The sequence below is a fragment of the Agelaius tricolor genome, unplaced genomic scaffold (assembly GCF_023055355.1).
Source record: "Agelaius tricolor isolate 1412-34295 unplaced genomic scaffold, bAgeTri1.0.p SCAF_55, whole genome shotgun sequence".
Taxonomy (NCBI): Eukaryota; Metazoa; Chordata; class Aves; order Passeriformes; family Icteridae; genus Agelaius; species Agelaius tricolor.
In genome coordinates this window covers 581,035-596,132 of record NW_027269315.1, presented here as the reverse complement: position 1 = coordinate 596,132, position 15,098 = coordinate 581,035, and the positions used below count along the sequence as shown (strand labels likewise).

Sequence of the window (15,098 nt, the reverse complement as noted above, 5' to 3'; positions counted from 1 at the left end):
CCTCCCCTTGAAACGAGCTCCCCCCGCAGGGGCCTCGCAAGGGAGGGGTTTGGGGTCCCTGCAGCCCCTGGGGAGCCCATCCCGAGACTCCGTGGGGTCCCTTGAGCCCCTCCGAACCAACATCCCCCGGCCGGAGTTTGGGAGTCCCGTGTGCTGAGGATCCCCTTTCCCACCTAATCTGGGGGTTCCGTGGGGGGGTCTCAGCCTCCCCTTTCTCCTTGACTTTGGGGGTCCCCATGGGGTGGGTCTAGCCCCCCCTTACCCCCCGAGTTTGGGGGTCCCGGGGGCCCGCGGGGGCGGGTTAACGGGGAGGACGGTAGGAGGAGGAGGAGGAGGATGAAGAGGAGAGGGCGGGGGCAGCGCCAGGAAGGTGCCGGGGGGGGCTCGGGAGGAAATTTGGGGGATCCTGGAAGTGAGAAAGGGGGAAACTGAGGAACCGTCAGCAGAGGGAGGTGTCACCCCGTGTGTCCCCCTGTGTCCCTCCCCTTGTGTCCCCTGTGATCCTCCCGGTGTCCCGTCCCCGTGTCCCCCCCGTGTCCCCCCGTGTGTCTCCTCTGTGTGTCTCCCGTGTCTCCTCCTTGACTCCCGTATGTCCCTCCCGGTGTCCCCTCCCCGTGGCCACACGTGTCGTTCCCGTGTCGTCCCCCCCGTGTCCCCCCCGTGTCCCTGTCCCCCCCCGGCACGGGAAGCGGCTCCGGGCTCGCGGAAACGGCCCCTCCCCGCGCGCCTTCGGCCACGGAGCCGCTCGCGGGACCCGCGGGGAGCCCCGAGAGCCCCCCGGGAGCGCCTGGCACCCCCCGAGGTCCCCGCGGAGCCCCCCCATGAAGCCCCCCGGGGCTGTGGGGACGCTGCTGCGCGCGCTCGGCCGCCGCGATGGCCCCGACACGGTAGGAGCGGGGGGAGGTCCCCGTGGGGGGGGGTCCCGCGGGGTGGGGACCCCCTCGGCGGGGAAGGGGGGGCTGGGGGCGTGGGGAGAAGCGGGGGGACCCCCCCCATGGCGCCCCCGCGGGGTTCCCGCTCCAGCCGCCCCCTCCCCACGCGTGACGCTGGGTGACCTCGGAGGGCGGGGGGGGGCAAAGTTGAGTCTGACCCTCCCCCTCCCCCTGCCGCCCCTCCCCATATTTTCCCACGCTCACCCCTCGCTTCCACTTTCCCTTTTCCCCCATTTTCCCCCATTTTCCCACTTTTTCCCGTTTTTCCCACGCCCCTCCCTCCCCGCCCACGCCCCCCCCCGCTGCCCCCTCCCCCCGCTCACGCTCCGACGCCCCTCCCCCTCCGTGGGAACGGCGGGGTCGTCCCAGGGGTCGCCGTTTCCTGGGCTGGTCCGGCCCCGCTTCCTGCGGGACGCGCTGTCCGTGGCCCGAGGCCAGAGGGGCCGGGGGGGACACGGGGGGGACACGCGGGACGACACCGGGGGGGGGACACGGGGAGGAAGGCGAGAGGACCCTGGCGGACACGGGTGGGACATGAGCGACATGGGGGGGACCCGGGGGGACACGAGAGAGAGCGGGGCTGCCGGGGGAGGGACCGGGAATTCCGGGAGGGGCAAGCGGGGGGGACGCGGGGACACGGGGGTGGCGCGGGGAGTGACATGTGGGACACGAGGGGCTCACGGAAGGGACATGGGAGACACGGAGGTGGCACAGGGACGATGTGGGGGGGACAGGAGCGGGATCCGAGAGAGGGCACAGGGGAGGACGGGGGGGGCACGGGGGAATATTGGGGGTGACAAGAGGGGGACATGGTGGAGACACATGCGGGGACACGTGTGGCGCCATGGAGGGGACACGGGTGACACGGAGGAGACGCGGAGTGGTCAGTGGGAAGTCATGGAGGGAACATGGGGGACAGAAGGAGGGACACGGGTGACACCGAGGGGGACACGGGGGTGACACCTGGGGACGCGTGAGGGGTCAGAGGAGGACGGGGGCTATGCTGGGGGGCGACACGAGGGGACACAGAGTGACACGGTGGGAACTGGGTGGGACTGGGGGGCCGTACACGGGGGGGTCACCGAGGGGACCCGGGGAGGACACGGGGGGGCTCACGAAAGAGACACAGAGGGTGACAAGGGGGGAGGACAAGGAGGGGACACGAGAGGTGACATCGGGGAGGACATGGGAGGACACGAGAGGCGACATCGGGGGAGACATGGGGGGACAAAAATGGGATCCGGGAGGGTGGTGAGGGTGACACAGAAGTGACGCGAGAGGTCGTGGCAGTGGCACGGGGAGGACGCGGGGGACAAGCGGTGACCCCGCCGTGTCCCCCCAGCCGAGGCCGTCCCCAGCCGCCCCCCACGCGTTCCGCGAGCGGAGCCTGCGCCGGGGGGCGCCCTGCGGGGGCTGCGGGACCCCCCTGGGACCCCACGGGCTCGTGTGCAGAGGTGACACCCCCGGGACACCCCTGGGACACCCCTGGGTCACACCGGGGGGGCTGGATGGGATGGTGGGGGGTTACTGGGGCCAGTGGAGGTACTGGGCAGCTCCTGGGGGCACTGGGAGGGCACTGGGCAGTTACTGGGAGCACTGGGGGGGCACTGGGCAGTTACTGGAGCACTGGGGGGGCACTGGGAGGGCACTGGGCAGTTACTGGGAGCACTGGGAGGGCACTGGGCAGTTAATAGGAGCAATGGGGGGTTCCTTGGGTGGTTACTGGGGGCACTGGGGAGTTCACTGGAGGCAGTGGGCGGTTACTGGGGATACTGGGAGGTTGCTGGGGCAGGGGAGGATGGGGGGGGGGGGGTACTGGGGGCCCTGGGGGTCCCTGATGTCGCCGTTGTCCCCCCACAGTTTGCAAAGTCGCCGCCCACAAGAGATGTGAGAGCAAGGTACGACGGGGGGGCGTCACTCATGGGCGGGGGGGGGCCCTTTTGGGGCTGGGGTCCCATTTGGGATGATTCCCGTATCCTCCTCCAGGTGACGGCTCCGTGCCAACCTCTGCCCCCGCCTGAGCTGGTGAGTGGGGGGGGGGCGCGACCTCCCCGAAGCCGCCGGGCAGGACCCGAGACCCCCCCAAATCCCCCTCGAGACCCCCAGACCCCTCGGACACGACCCGAACTCCCGAAGCATCCCCGGGCAGGACCCCCCGAACTCCCCTCGGGACCCCCAAACTCCCCAGGCAGGATCAGGGACCCCACGGAAGGGGTGAAACCACCCCAAGCCCCCCCGAGCAGGAGATGGGACCCCGCACCTCGGGAACCCCAAACGCCCATGTCAGGACCCGGCACCCCCGATATTCCCGCTGAACCCTAAACCCCCCAAATCCCCCTCGGGACCCCCCGGGCAGGACGCTGCCCCCTCCCCGGTGCTCGGGCCCCCCCAGACCCCGCTGTGTCCCTGCAGAGGCGGAACACGGCCCCGGTGCGGCGCAGCGAGCGCGTGGTGAGAGCCCCGAGACCCCCGGAACCCCAAAACCTCCTGGACTCGCTGAGCCCCTCGTGACCCCTAACCCCTCCCTGTATCCCCAGTCCCCCTCCCGGGAACCCCCCAATATCCCCCCTGGGACTCCCAAAACCCTCTGACCCTCCCCAGGAGTTGGGGACCCCCGACCCCTCCCACCCCTGACATCCCCGTGACCCTGCGGTGTTTTGGGGACCCCTCTGACACCCCCCTTGGCCCCCCCTTACCCATCCATGACCCCTCCCGACCCCTCCGGACCCCCCTCATGTTTTGGGGACCTCCCTGCCCCTCCTCGTGTTATGGGGACACCCCAGGTACCCCCGACCCTCCCTTGATTCCCTCCACCCCTCTCTATTTTGGGGACCCCCCCTGACCCCCTCCTTTGCCCCCCCTTCCCCACCCCCGTGTTTGGGGACAGCCCTTAACTCCCCCCGTGCTTTGGGACCCCCCCTGAGCCCCTTTTGCCCCCCCTCGTTTTTGGGGCTCCCCCGGGACCCTCCAGGGCTCCTCGCTCGACAGCGCCCCCCAGCGGAGCACCCTGCCCAGGTACAGGGTTTTGGGGGTGCTGGGGGGTCTGGGGGAATTTGGGGCGATCCCAAGAGGTTTTGGGGTGCTGGGCGGGTCTGGGGGAATCTGGGGGAGATCCCAAGAGGTTTTGGGGCCCTGGGGGGTCGCGGGGAGGGTTGGGGTGCTGGGCAGGATTTAGGGCGCTGAGGGTGAGGTTCCCCCCGGCGCGTTGGGGGTTCTGGGGGTGCCCCCCCCGTCCTGAGCCGCTGCCTCCCCCCAGGACCCCCCGAGCCCCCAGCCCCGAGGCCGCGCCCCTGCCCCCGCTGGACCTGGCGTTCGTCACCGAGCGGATCCTGAGCGTGGCCCTGCCGGGGGGCGAGGGGGGGCCCGGGGCGCACCTGCGGCACCTGGCGCGGCTGCTGGGGGCGCGGCACGGCCCCAACTACACCGTGAGCCTGGGGGGCACCTACAGGGCAGCTGGGGCTGCTGGGGGGCAGCTGGGGGGTAACTGGGGCTGCTGGGGGGGTAACTGGGGTGCTTGGGGGCAGCTGGGACTGTCAGGGAGGTACTGGGGCTGCTGGGGGGTAACTGGGGCTGCTGGGTGGCAGCTGGGGCTGCTGGGGGGGGGGGGCAACAACTGGGGCAACTGGAGCAAATGGGGCTGCTGGGGGGGCAAGTGAGGCAACTGGGGCAACAGCTGGGGCATCTGAAGGGCTCTGGGGGCACTGGGAGCCCTGGGGGTGGGATAGGACACGGGGGAGCCGGGGGTGGTGGGGGCTGGGATCTGGGGGTTCCAGGGCAGTTTTGGGGCGCTCCCGGTGGGTCCGGACTCCCCCCGACCCCGCGGTGCCCCCGCAGATCTTCAACCTGGCCGAGAAGTGCCGCGACCTCCCGCGCCTGAACCCCAAAGTGAGGGGGGGTCCGGGGGTCCCGCGGGTTTGGGGGGTCCTGGGGCCGGTCCCACGGGGTTAGGAGGGCGGTGGGGGATGGGTGGGGGTTCCCTGGGGGGTTGCGGGGGTCTCGAGGGGTGAAGAGGGTCTCGGGGGATGGAGTTGGGGTCTCGGGGGCCTCCCGGTGGGTTTGGGGTGCCCCCGGTGGGTTTGGGCTGTCCCGGTAGGTTTGGGGTCCCCCGCGGTGTTTGGGGGTCCCGGTGGATTTGGGATGTCCCGGTGGATTTGGGGGTGTTCCGGTGGGTTCGAGGTCCCCGCGGTGTTTGGGGTGTCCCGGTGGGTTCGGGGTCCCCGCGGTGTTTGGGGTGCCCCCGGTGTTTGGGGTGTCCCGGTGGGTTCGGGGGTGTCCCGGTGGGTTCGGGGTCCCCGCGGTGTTTGGGGTGTCCCGGTGGGTTCGGGGGTGTCCCGGTGGGTTCGGGGTCCCCCGCGGTGTTTGGGGTGTCCCGGGGGTCTTGGGGTCCCCCGCGGTGTTTGGGGTGTCCCGGGGGTTTTGGGGTCCCCCGCGGTGTTTGGGGTGCCGGCTCTGAGCCCCCCCGCCTCAGGTGCTGGATTTCGGGTGGCCGGACCTGCTCGCCCCCCCCCTGGAGCTGCTCTGCTCCGTCTGCAAAGCGCTCGAGGGGTGTCTGGGGGGGCACCCCCGCAACGTGGCCGTGCTGCTCTGCAAGGTGGGGCCGGGGGGGGCTGGGGGGGCATCTCGTGGGGTCGGGGGGGGCTGCGGACAGCGGGGAGGGGGCGCGGAGGGGGCTGGGGGACGGGGAGGGGCGCGGGGGGCACTGGGGGGGCACTGGGAGGCACTGGGGAGGGGCATTGGGGGCAGGGAGGGGCACTGGGGGGGCACTGGGGGTCCCTGGGATGCGCTCGGGGCTGTGGGGGGCACTGGGTGGTGCTGGGGAGACTCTGGGAGACACTTGGGGGGGCTCTCGGAGCCATGGGGGGGTACTGGGAGGTACTGGGGGGTACCGCGGGGTTCTGAGGCTCCTCCCCTGTCCCGTCCCGTCCCCCAGGGCAGCAAGGCCCCAGTCGGGGTGGTCGTGGGGGCGTTTCTGCACTACAGCGACGTGTGGGGCAGGTGAGGGGGGGCGGGGGGACTTTGGGGGGACCGAGGGGGGTAAGGGGGGACTTGGAGGCTTTTGGGGATAATGGGGGCTGGTGGGGGTTTATGGGGGGTTGGGGGGCAGGGCGGGGGTCCCGGGAGGGGGGGGAGTGCAGGGTGTCCTGGGGGGGTAAAGGGGCCGTGGGAGGATTGGGACTGTGGAGAAATCCTGCGGGGTTTGGGGGAGTCTTGGGGGTCCCGGGGGTTCGCGGGGTCTTTGGGGGTACCTTAACCCCCTTTTCCTGCCCCCAGCCCCGAGCAGGCACTGAACGCTCTGAGCATGAGGAGATTCTGCGAGGAGAAACTGGGGGGGGTCCTGCAGCCCTCCCAGCGCAGGTGGGGGAGCTGGGGGAGGCCATGGCGGGATTTGGGGTGTTTTGGGGGTGATTTGGGGCAATGGTTTTTGGGGTGGTTTTGAGGGGTTTTGGGGGGTGTTTTGGGGTGTTTCTTCTGGTGACTTTTGGGTGCTTTTGGGACGGCTTTTAGTGTTCTAGGGGTAACTTCTGGTGTGGTTTAGGGTGATTTTTGGGATGGTTTTAGGGTGATTCTTAGGGCTGATGTTTTGGGGGTGGTTTTGAGGTTATTTTTGGCGTGGTTTCAGTTGGTGTTTGGGCTCGTTTCGAGGGGATTTTTGGCATGGTTTTGGTGTGGAGTTGGGACGGTTTTGGGGTTCCACCTGTGCCCCATCCTCCCAGGTACACGGAGGATTTTGGGGCGCTGCTCTCGGGGCGGCTCCGCCTGAACAGCTCTCCCCAGTTCCTGCACCACGTCCTGCTGCCCCCCCTGCCTGCCTACGACCCCCCCGACGGTCAGTTTGGGGTGGGGGGAAGGACTCCAGCACACCCCCAGGGCCGCCAATAATCCCCCTGTGCCCCCCCTAGGTTGCCGCCCCTTCCTCAAGATCTACCAATCGCTGCAGCTCGTCTACACCTCGGGGGTCTAGTGAGTGACCCCCCCCCCCAAGCCTGACCTCCCCTGCACCTCGGGGGGGTCCGGGAGCCTCCCAAACCTTGCCCCCCCCCGTGCCGTGCCTGCTGGGGGCGTCCCGGCCCGTCCCCCACCCCTCCCATCCCCCACTGTGCCTGTTTGGGGGTCCTGGGGCGCCCCCAAAGCTCACAGCCCCGCCCCCCAACCTGACCTGCACACCCGACCCCCCCCTTTGAGGGGTGCAGGGACTCCCCCCAATTTCCCCCAGTGCTCTGTGGATGCTGAGGTTTCAGAGGGTACCCACAATCCTGACACACCCCCCAAAATGATTGCCCCAAACGTGCCCCCCCGAACCCTGCCCCCCCCAATGCCCCCCCTTTCCCCGCAGCCCCCCCCAAACCCTGACCCCCCAAACCCTGACCCCCCTTTCCCCAGCAGCCCCCCCAAACCCTGACCCCCCAAACCGTGACCCCCCCTTTTCCTCAGCAGCCCCCCAATGCCCCCCCTTTCCCCGCAGCCCCCCCCACACCCTGACCCCCCCTTTCCCCGCAGCCCCCCCGCCTCGCAGTCTCTCTGTGTCACCCTGGAACCGGCACTGCTGCTCAAGGGGGACGTGATGGTGAGGGGGAGCCGCGGGGAGGGGGGACCCCCGCCCTCTGTGTGTGACCCCCGCCCACCTGTGCGAGCCCCCCGCCCACCTGTGCCCCTCCCCCCCCCAGGTGCGCTGTTACCACCGGCGGCGGGGGGGGCGCGAGGCGATTTTTGGGGTTCAGTTCCACACGGGGACCCTGCGCGGGCCCCGCCTGAGGCTGCGCCGGGACGAGCTGGACCTGGCCTGGCAAGGTGGGGGCACGGGGGGGGGGCACGGGCCGGGAGAGCCGGGGCGGTGCGGGGCTGGGGGGGCGCGGGAGCACAAGGGGGGTTTGGGGTGCTCAGGGGGCTGGGGGTGCTTGGGGTTGGGGTTGAGGTTTAGTGTTTGGGTTTGGGTTAGGGTTAGAGTTTGGGTTAGGCTTAGGGTTTAGCGTTAGGGTTAGGCTTACGGTTAGGTTTAGGCTTAGGGTTTAACATTAGGTTTAGGGTTGGGGTTAGTGTTTAGGTTTAGTCTTTGGGTTAGGATTAGGGTTTGGGTAAAGGTTGTTTTAGGGTTAGGGTTAAGGTTTGTTTAGTGTTAGGGTTTAGTGTTAGGGTTATGGTTAATGTTAGGGTGACTCAGAATTTATCTGGAGGGTTGCATGGGTGGATTTGGGGTCACAAATAACAGGAGCGCCCCCAGTTCCCCCATGCCCCCCCCCGACGAAAGCAAGCAGGGCGGTGCTGGGGAATTGGGGTGTGCAGGTTGGGGGGTGAGGGCTGGGAATGGCACCACCGGGGGTGCAGGTTATGAGGACCCCCCCTCCTCCACCCTGCCAAACGCTCCTGCTGATCCCCCCAGACCAGCGCTTCCCCCCCGACGCCACCGTCGAGTTCATCTTCTCCTCAGGCCCCGAGAGGGTCGAAGGTGGGTTTCGGGGTTTTGGGGGGCAGAGAGAAGCAGGGGTTCCCCGCTGTTCCCCCCTGACCTCTCACCCCTGCTGGCCCTCCCCAGGCTGGGTCGCCCCCCGCGGCCCCCCCACCACCCCTATTGATTATGGGGTGCAGGACCCCGCAGTGCGGCGCGACTCCTTTGAGGAGCCCTGGGACAGCCCCGAGGGTGAGTGGGGGGTCCGGGCAGGAATTGGGGTACGGGAGGAGGGACCCTGTGACTGGGGTTTTGGGGGGTGCAGGGGGGTCTGAGGGTGCTGGAGGGTGCTGGGCTGTCCTGGGGCGGCAGGGGTGGGTGCATAGGAGGGTTTGGGGGGTCGAGGGGACTTTGGGGGTGCACGGGGGGCTTTGGGGGAGGCCAGGGGGTCCCCCCTTCAACGGGGGAGTTGAAGGCCTGGAGAACATGCCAGTGGGTACTGGGGGTGCCCGTGGGGCTCTGGGGGGCAACGTGGGTGTACGGGGGGGTGTCCCCATGGCCTGAAGGGGTGCGGGAGAACACGGAGGGTCCCGTGGGGGTTTGGGGGTCCGGGTGGAGGGGGGGTTTGACCGCCCTTCTTCTGCCCAGAGCCCTCCCACACCTGGGGTCCCCTGGATGGCAGCCCCTACGCCCGCGTGCAGAAGAAGGGGGGTCCCTCCTCCCACGGGGGGGACTCTGACTCCCCGCCCCCCCCCGGAGCCCCCCGCGGCCCCCCCACGGCCGCCGAGCGCCGGGAGCTGGAGCAGCTGCTGGGGGGGTTCGGGGTTCGGGGGGGCCGCGAGAGCCCCGGCCCGGGGGAGGAGCCCCCCGACACCCCCGAAGCGCTTGGGACCCCCACAGTCTATGGGAGCCCCGAAGCACTTGGGAGCCCAGCGCCCTACCGGAATCCGTTACCCTACAGGACCCCGATATCCCACGGGAGCCCCCCCTTCCATGAGACTCCCCCATCCCACGTGACACCGCCATCTCATGGGACACCGCTGTCCTATGGGACCCCAATATCCCATAAGACCCCCCTATCCCACGGGACCCCCGCATTCCATGGGACCCCTGCTCCCCACAGCCCCCCTGGGACCCTGACACCCCACGGCTTCCCCACATCCTGTGGGGCCCCCAAACCCCAGGGGTCCCCCACACCCTATGACCCCTCAAAGCCCTACAGGACCCTGACACCCCATGGCCCCCCAGCACCCCAGGGGTCCCCAACTTCCTTCGGGATCCTGGCACCTCATAGCCCCCCAGCATCCCCCGAGACCCCAATATCCCACGGGGTCCCCGTGTCTTATGGCACCCCGATATCCCACAGGACCCCAATATGCCGGGGGTCCCCAACATTCCACGGGACCCCACTTTCCCAGGACACCCTGTTGCCCAACAGCACCTTGGGATCCCAGGGTACCTTCACATTCCAGGGCTCGCTGCTGCCCTACAGCCCCCCAGCGTCCCACGGGACCCCCACATCCCTGGACACCCCGACTCCATATGGCACCCCAACATCTCAGGGGTCCCCTTCACCCTATGGGACCCCAAAATCCTACGGGACCCCCCCATCTCATGGATCCCCAACACCCCAGGGCCCCCACACTCCCCAGAACCCCACCCCAGCCCAGAAGTCCCCAGTGTCCTACAGCCCCCCAATAGCCCACGGGACCCCACTGATCCACGAGACCCTGACACCCTATGGGACCCCAACATCCCAGGAGAGCCCAGCCCCCCACAGCCCCCCGACATCCTACAGCCCCCCAAAACCCCACGGCACCCCGGCATCCCCCGGGCTCCCCATCTCCCACATCACCCCGGTATCCGAGGGACTCCCAGCCCCCCACGGGACTCCCATGTCCCATGGCCCCCCTGCATCCCTCAGCCCCCCGGGAGCCCACGGGACCCCCTCACTGCACAGCCCCCCCGCATCCCACGGGATCGCAGCACCCCAGAGCCCCCCCTGTGCCGCTCACAGCCTCCCGGTGTCTCCCACCCCCCCGAGCCCTTGGGCCCCTCCCAGCACCTGGGCCCCCCCGTGCCCCACCCTGTGCCGCCGAGCCAGCCTGGCCTCCTCCCGGGACCCCCCAAAACGGGGGGTGCAACGCTCGCTGTCCGAGGGGTTCCCCCCGTGGGGAAGCTACGGGCGCCCCGTGGCGGGGGGGTACCTGCTTTTGGGGGGGCTCCCGCCCCTCTGCCCCTGCCAGGACTGCCAGGGCTGGGGGGGCATCTCCCCGCTCCCCACCCGCCCCATTTACGGCGGGCACGGCTGGGGGGACCCCGCCGCGCCGCCTCCGGAGCCCCCAAATTGCCCCCACTGCGGCCGCCCGGGGCTGGGACCGGAGCGGGACCCCCCCCCCGGAAAAGGGGGCTACGACCCCCCCGCCGTGGGGGAGCCCCAGGAGCCGACAGGTAACGATGGGGGCGAGAAGGGGTTAATGGGGGCGCTGGGGGGTGTTTGGGGTTTGGGGGGATCTAAAAGGGCTTGGGGTGGGTTATGGGGCGTTAAAGGGAGTTGGGGGGGGGGTCTTGGGGGAGATCGTGGGAGGTCAAAGGGTCCGTGGGGAGGTCTGGAGGGGTCGAGGGGGGACTGAGGGGGGGTCTGAAGGGGCTGGGGGGTTCTGGGGAGAGGTCGTGACCACTGAGGGGCTTGGGGGGGAGGAGGGCTTGGGGGAGCTGAGGCGTAAACTGAGGGAGGCTGGGGGGATTTGGGGGGATTAAAGGGGTACCCGGGGGGCTCGGGGAAGTTGGGGAGTGCCGGGGGAATGGAGCCACGGGGGCAGGTCTGTGGAGGCCCCCCCAGAGGGTTTTTGGGGGTCTCCCCTCTCTTTGTGCCCCCCCCAGGACGGCGGAGCCCCATTGAGGGGACCCTCTGGCCGGGCCCCCCCCGCGCCCCCTCCCCCGGCAGCGGCACCCCCGGCTCCCCCCCGCCCCCGCAGCCGCCCCTGCCCGAGAAGCGGCACCCCCCGGCCCCGGGGGGGCCCCGGGACCCCTCCTCACCCCAGCGCAGCCCAGGGGGGACCCAGGGACCCCCCTCAGCGGGGGAGGGGCCGGGCGGGACCCCCCCCGGGGGCACCTTCGTGCAGGACACGAGCAAGTTCTGGTACAAACCGGGGCTGTCCCGGGAGGAAGGTACGGGGTGGGGGGGGGGGGGGGGGGGGACGCGGATGGAAGGGATGGGTTTGGGGGGGGTCTTGTGGGTTTTCAGGGGGGATTGAGGGGCTGGGGGGGCTTGAGGGGGATCGGTGGAGCATGGGGGGGTCAGTGGGGGGGTCAGCGAGGGGAGGTCAGTGGGGGGGGGGGTCAGTGGGTGCTGGGGGTGTCTGTGGGGAGCACCGGGGGGTTCGGGAGGGATCTATGGGCGGAGTCATGGGTGAGGTCTATGGGTGGCTTGGAGGGTTAAACAGGGGGGTTGGTGGGGTTCCCCCCGTGTGACCCCCCCGTGTCTCCCCAGCCGTGGCGCTGCTCAAGGCGGCCCCTCCCGGCTCGTTCCTCGTCCGCCGCAGCAGCAGCTTCCCGGGGGCCTTCGGGCTCGCGCTCAGGGTGGGGGTCCCGCCCCCCCGCGCCACCTCCAGAGCGGGTATGGACCCCTCCGAGCGCCCCCGAACCCCACAGACCCCCCTGCATGCCCCAAATCCACTTCCTCCCTATGGAATACTGGGGGGGGGGGGGGGGGGGGGGGGGGGGGGGGGTGTCTCGGGCGTCTCCCAGGGCTCTGACACCCCCAACATCCTGGGACCCCTGAAAATCCCCCCCAAATTCCCCACCAGCAGCCCCCAAATCTACCCAGAGACCCCCCCCCCCCGCAGTTCTGGGGGGCCGTGGGGGGTTGGACACCCCCAGCACCCCCTGAACCCTCCCGGACCCCCCCATGGACACCCCCTGGAGGGGCGGGGGGGATCTCGGGCGTCTCGCTGGCGTCTGACGCCCCCCGGTCCCCCAGGGGACCCCCAGGAGCAGCTGGTCCGGCACTTCCTGATCGAGACGGGCCCGCGGGGGGTCAAAATCCGGGGGTGCCCCGAGGAGCCCTACTTTGGTGAGGGGGGCTCGGGGGGTCTGGGGGGAGGGGGAATGGGGAGGTGGGTGGTAGGGGCTGTGGGGGTCAGTGGGGTCTCAAGGGGAACTCGGGGGGGGCTCAGGGGGGTCGGGGGAAGGGGGGGGTTGGGGTCCGAGGGAATCTGTGGGGGCTTCGGGCAGTCCGTGGGGGTTTTGGGGTGCCCTGACCCCTCTTCCCCCCCAGGGAGCCTGCCAGCGCTGGTACTGCAGCACTCCATCACCCCCATCTCACTGCCCTGCACCCTCCGCATCCCCCATGCAGGTAGGCACCCCAAAAACTGCGGGAACACCCCAAACCCCCACAGGAACCCCCCCTCCAACTGCGGGTACACCTTCCCAACCCCTTCCCGGGACACACAAAAGCCCCCGGGAGAAAACCAAAGCCATGGGATGCCCCAAAAACCCCGCGGAGACACCCCAAAACCCCAGGGAACCCCCCAAAAGCTCCCCAGGGAAACTCCCAAAACTCCCCTGGGAAACCTCCAAAACCCACAAGGGAACACCTCAAAACCCGCGGGGACACCCCAAAACCCCCACGTGGACCCCCTGAACATCCGCTGGGATGCCCCAAAACCGCGGGAGCCCCAAAACCGCAGGAGCCCCCAAAATTGCGGGGACACCCCCAAACAGTGGAGACCCCCCCGAAAAGCTGATGGGACGCCCCAGAGACTCCTCCAGCCCCAAAATCCCCCCAGAGTCCTCCCAAACTCCCCCAGCCCCTCCATGTCCCCGGCCGCCCCCCCACCCTGAGCCTTCCTCCCCAGAGCTGCAGGAGGAGCCCCCGGAGCCGCCGGGACCCCCCCAATGTCAGCACGGCCGGAGCCCTCCTGAGGCAGGGGGCAGGTGGGGCTGGGCACTGGGGGCACTGGAGTGGGGGGCACTGGGATGGGAGGGGCACTGGGGCACTGCAGGCACGGGAATTGGGGCACCATGAGGGGTTGGCATTGGGACAGGGGGTACTGCGGGGGCAGGTCCCGGTTTTGGGGAGGTTGGACCCGGTTTTGGGGTGCTGGTCCTGGTTTTGGGGTGCTGGTCCCAGTTTTGAGGAGTTTGGTCCGAGTTTTGAGGAGGTTGGGCCCAGTTTTGGGGAGCCTGGTCCCGGTTTTGGGGAGGTTGGGTCCGGTTTGGGGGTGCTTATCCAAATTTTGGGGAGGCTGGTCCTGGTTTTGGGGTGCTGGTCCTGGTTTGGGCAGCTCTCCCCGTTGCCCCCCAGCCTGCTCCGTGCTGTTCCTGGGCTCGGTGGGCACCGAGGCCCTGACTGGGCCCCAGGCCGTGGCCAAGGCCGTGGGGTCCCTCCTGGAGGGGGCCCCAAGCGCGGGGGGGTCCCCCCGGCCCCCCCCCAGCCCCGTGCACTTCAAGGTGTCGGTGCAGGGGATCACCCTGACGGACCGGCAGCGCAAGTGAGGCACCCCTGAACCCCCCCCAACCCCAAACCCAGACCCCTCTGACCCTCCCCATCCCAAACCCAGACCCCCCTAATTCCCCCCAGCCCAAACCTAGACCACTCTGACCCCCCACCCCAAACCCCGACCCTCCCCAAACCTCCCAGCCCCCCAAACCCCAAACCCTCAAACGCCCCAAAGCCCCGTCCTGAACCAGCAACCCCTGCAAACCCCGAATCCCCCAAACCCCGAATCCCCCCCAAAACCAACCCCGGCCTCCCCCCGGAACCCCTCGGCACCCACCGACCCTGCCCTGCCCCCCACGCCCCCCCTCACCCCGTGCTCCCCCCGGTGCCCCCCCCAGACTCTTTTTCCGCCGGCACTACCCCGTGAGCAGCGTCACCCACTGTGGCACCGACCCGCAGGAGCGCCGGTGAGCGGGGGCACGGGGGGGGGGCACGGCGGGGAACCCCAACCTCCCAAACCCTCTCACACCTCCCAACCCCTCCAACCACCCCCAGGTGGGCGAACCCCGACGGGACCACGGCCAGGTAGGCGGGGAGACCCCCAGAACTCGACCCCCGGGAAGGAGAGGGGGCACAGCTCTAACTCTGGCTCGCCCCTCCCCCCCCGCCGGCCCCCCCAGGATTTTCGGGTTCGTGGCGAAGCAGGCGGGGGCCCCGGGGGGGGGCAACGCGTGCCACGTGTTCGCGGAGCTGGACCCGGAGCAGCCAGCAGGGGCCATCGTCACCTTCGTTACCAAAGTCCTGCTGGGGACACGGCACTGAGGGACACTGGGGACCGCCCCCGCACCCCAAAAACCACCTGGGCAGGGGGGGCTCGGGGGCACCCTCCAAACCCAGCGGGACTCCCCCCGCCACTCTTCACGGAGGTCCTGCTGGGGACACGAAACTGAGGGACCCCCAGAATCCCCTGGGACCTCCAAAACACTCTGGAGTCCCCTGTGCCAAGGGGGGGGACAGGGGGACACACATAACCAAGCCCCCCCCCCCCATCATCACCTTCATCACCATGGTCTTGAACACCCCCAAACCCCCAAAACCACCCCTGGCTCCCCCAAACCCTCCCAGACACCCCCGATTTGAGGGAGCACAAGGGGACCCCCATAATTGTCCTTCCCACCATCTTAAGCACCAAAGTCCTACTGGGGACCCCCAAACTCCCCCTTAAACCCCCCCCCCCACACCCCTCCAAATACTCTCCAGACCCTCCAACTACCCTTGAAGGACCCCAAACACCCTCAAGTGAAGAAGTGGAGATTGGTAGAAAAGGAGGCACAGGGAC

At 69.5% G+C, this 15,098-nt stretch overlaps 1 protein-coding gene across 1 annotated transcript; it reads left to right on the top strand.

Annotated features, from left to right (window-relative positions):
* The first annotated feature begins 386 nt into the window (after positions 1-386).
* Positions 387-15,009, top strand: TNS2 (tensin 2). The gene is given in 28 exon segments (XM_071455957.1): positions 387-887; positions 2,275-2,386; positions 2,793-2,830; positions 2,919-2,957; positions 3,345-3,383; positions 3,904-3,947; positions 4,189-4,357; positions 4,767-4,817; positions 5,401-5,523; positions 5,863-5,927; positions 6,204-6,287; positions 6,647-6,759; positions 6,833-6,893; positions 7,431-7,497; positions 7,598-7,721; positions 8,311-8,376; positions 8,464-8,568; positions 8,965-10,767; positions 11,200-11,487; positions 11,810-11,935; positions 12,299-12,391; positions 12,596-12,673; positions 13,176-13,204; positions 13,206-13,254; positions 13,625-13,811; positions 14,158-14,226; positions 14,315-14,344; positions 14,440-15,009. Coding segments are annotated over 28 exon segments (4,260 nt in total). The 5' UTR covers positions 387-821; the 3' UTR covers positions 14,582-15,009.
* Positions 15,010-15,098: the final 89 nt, after the last annotated feature.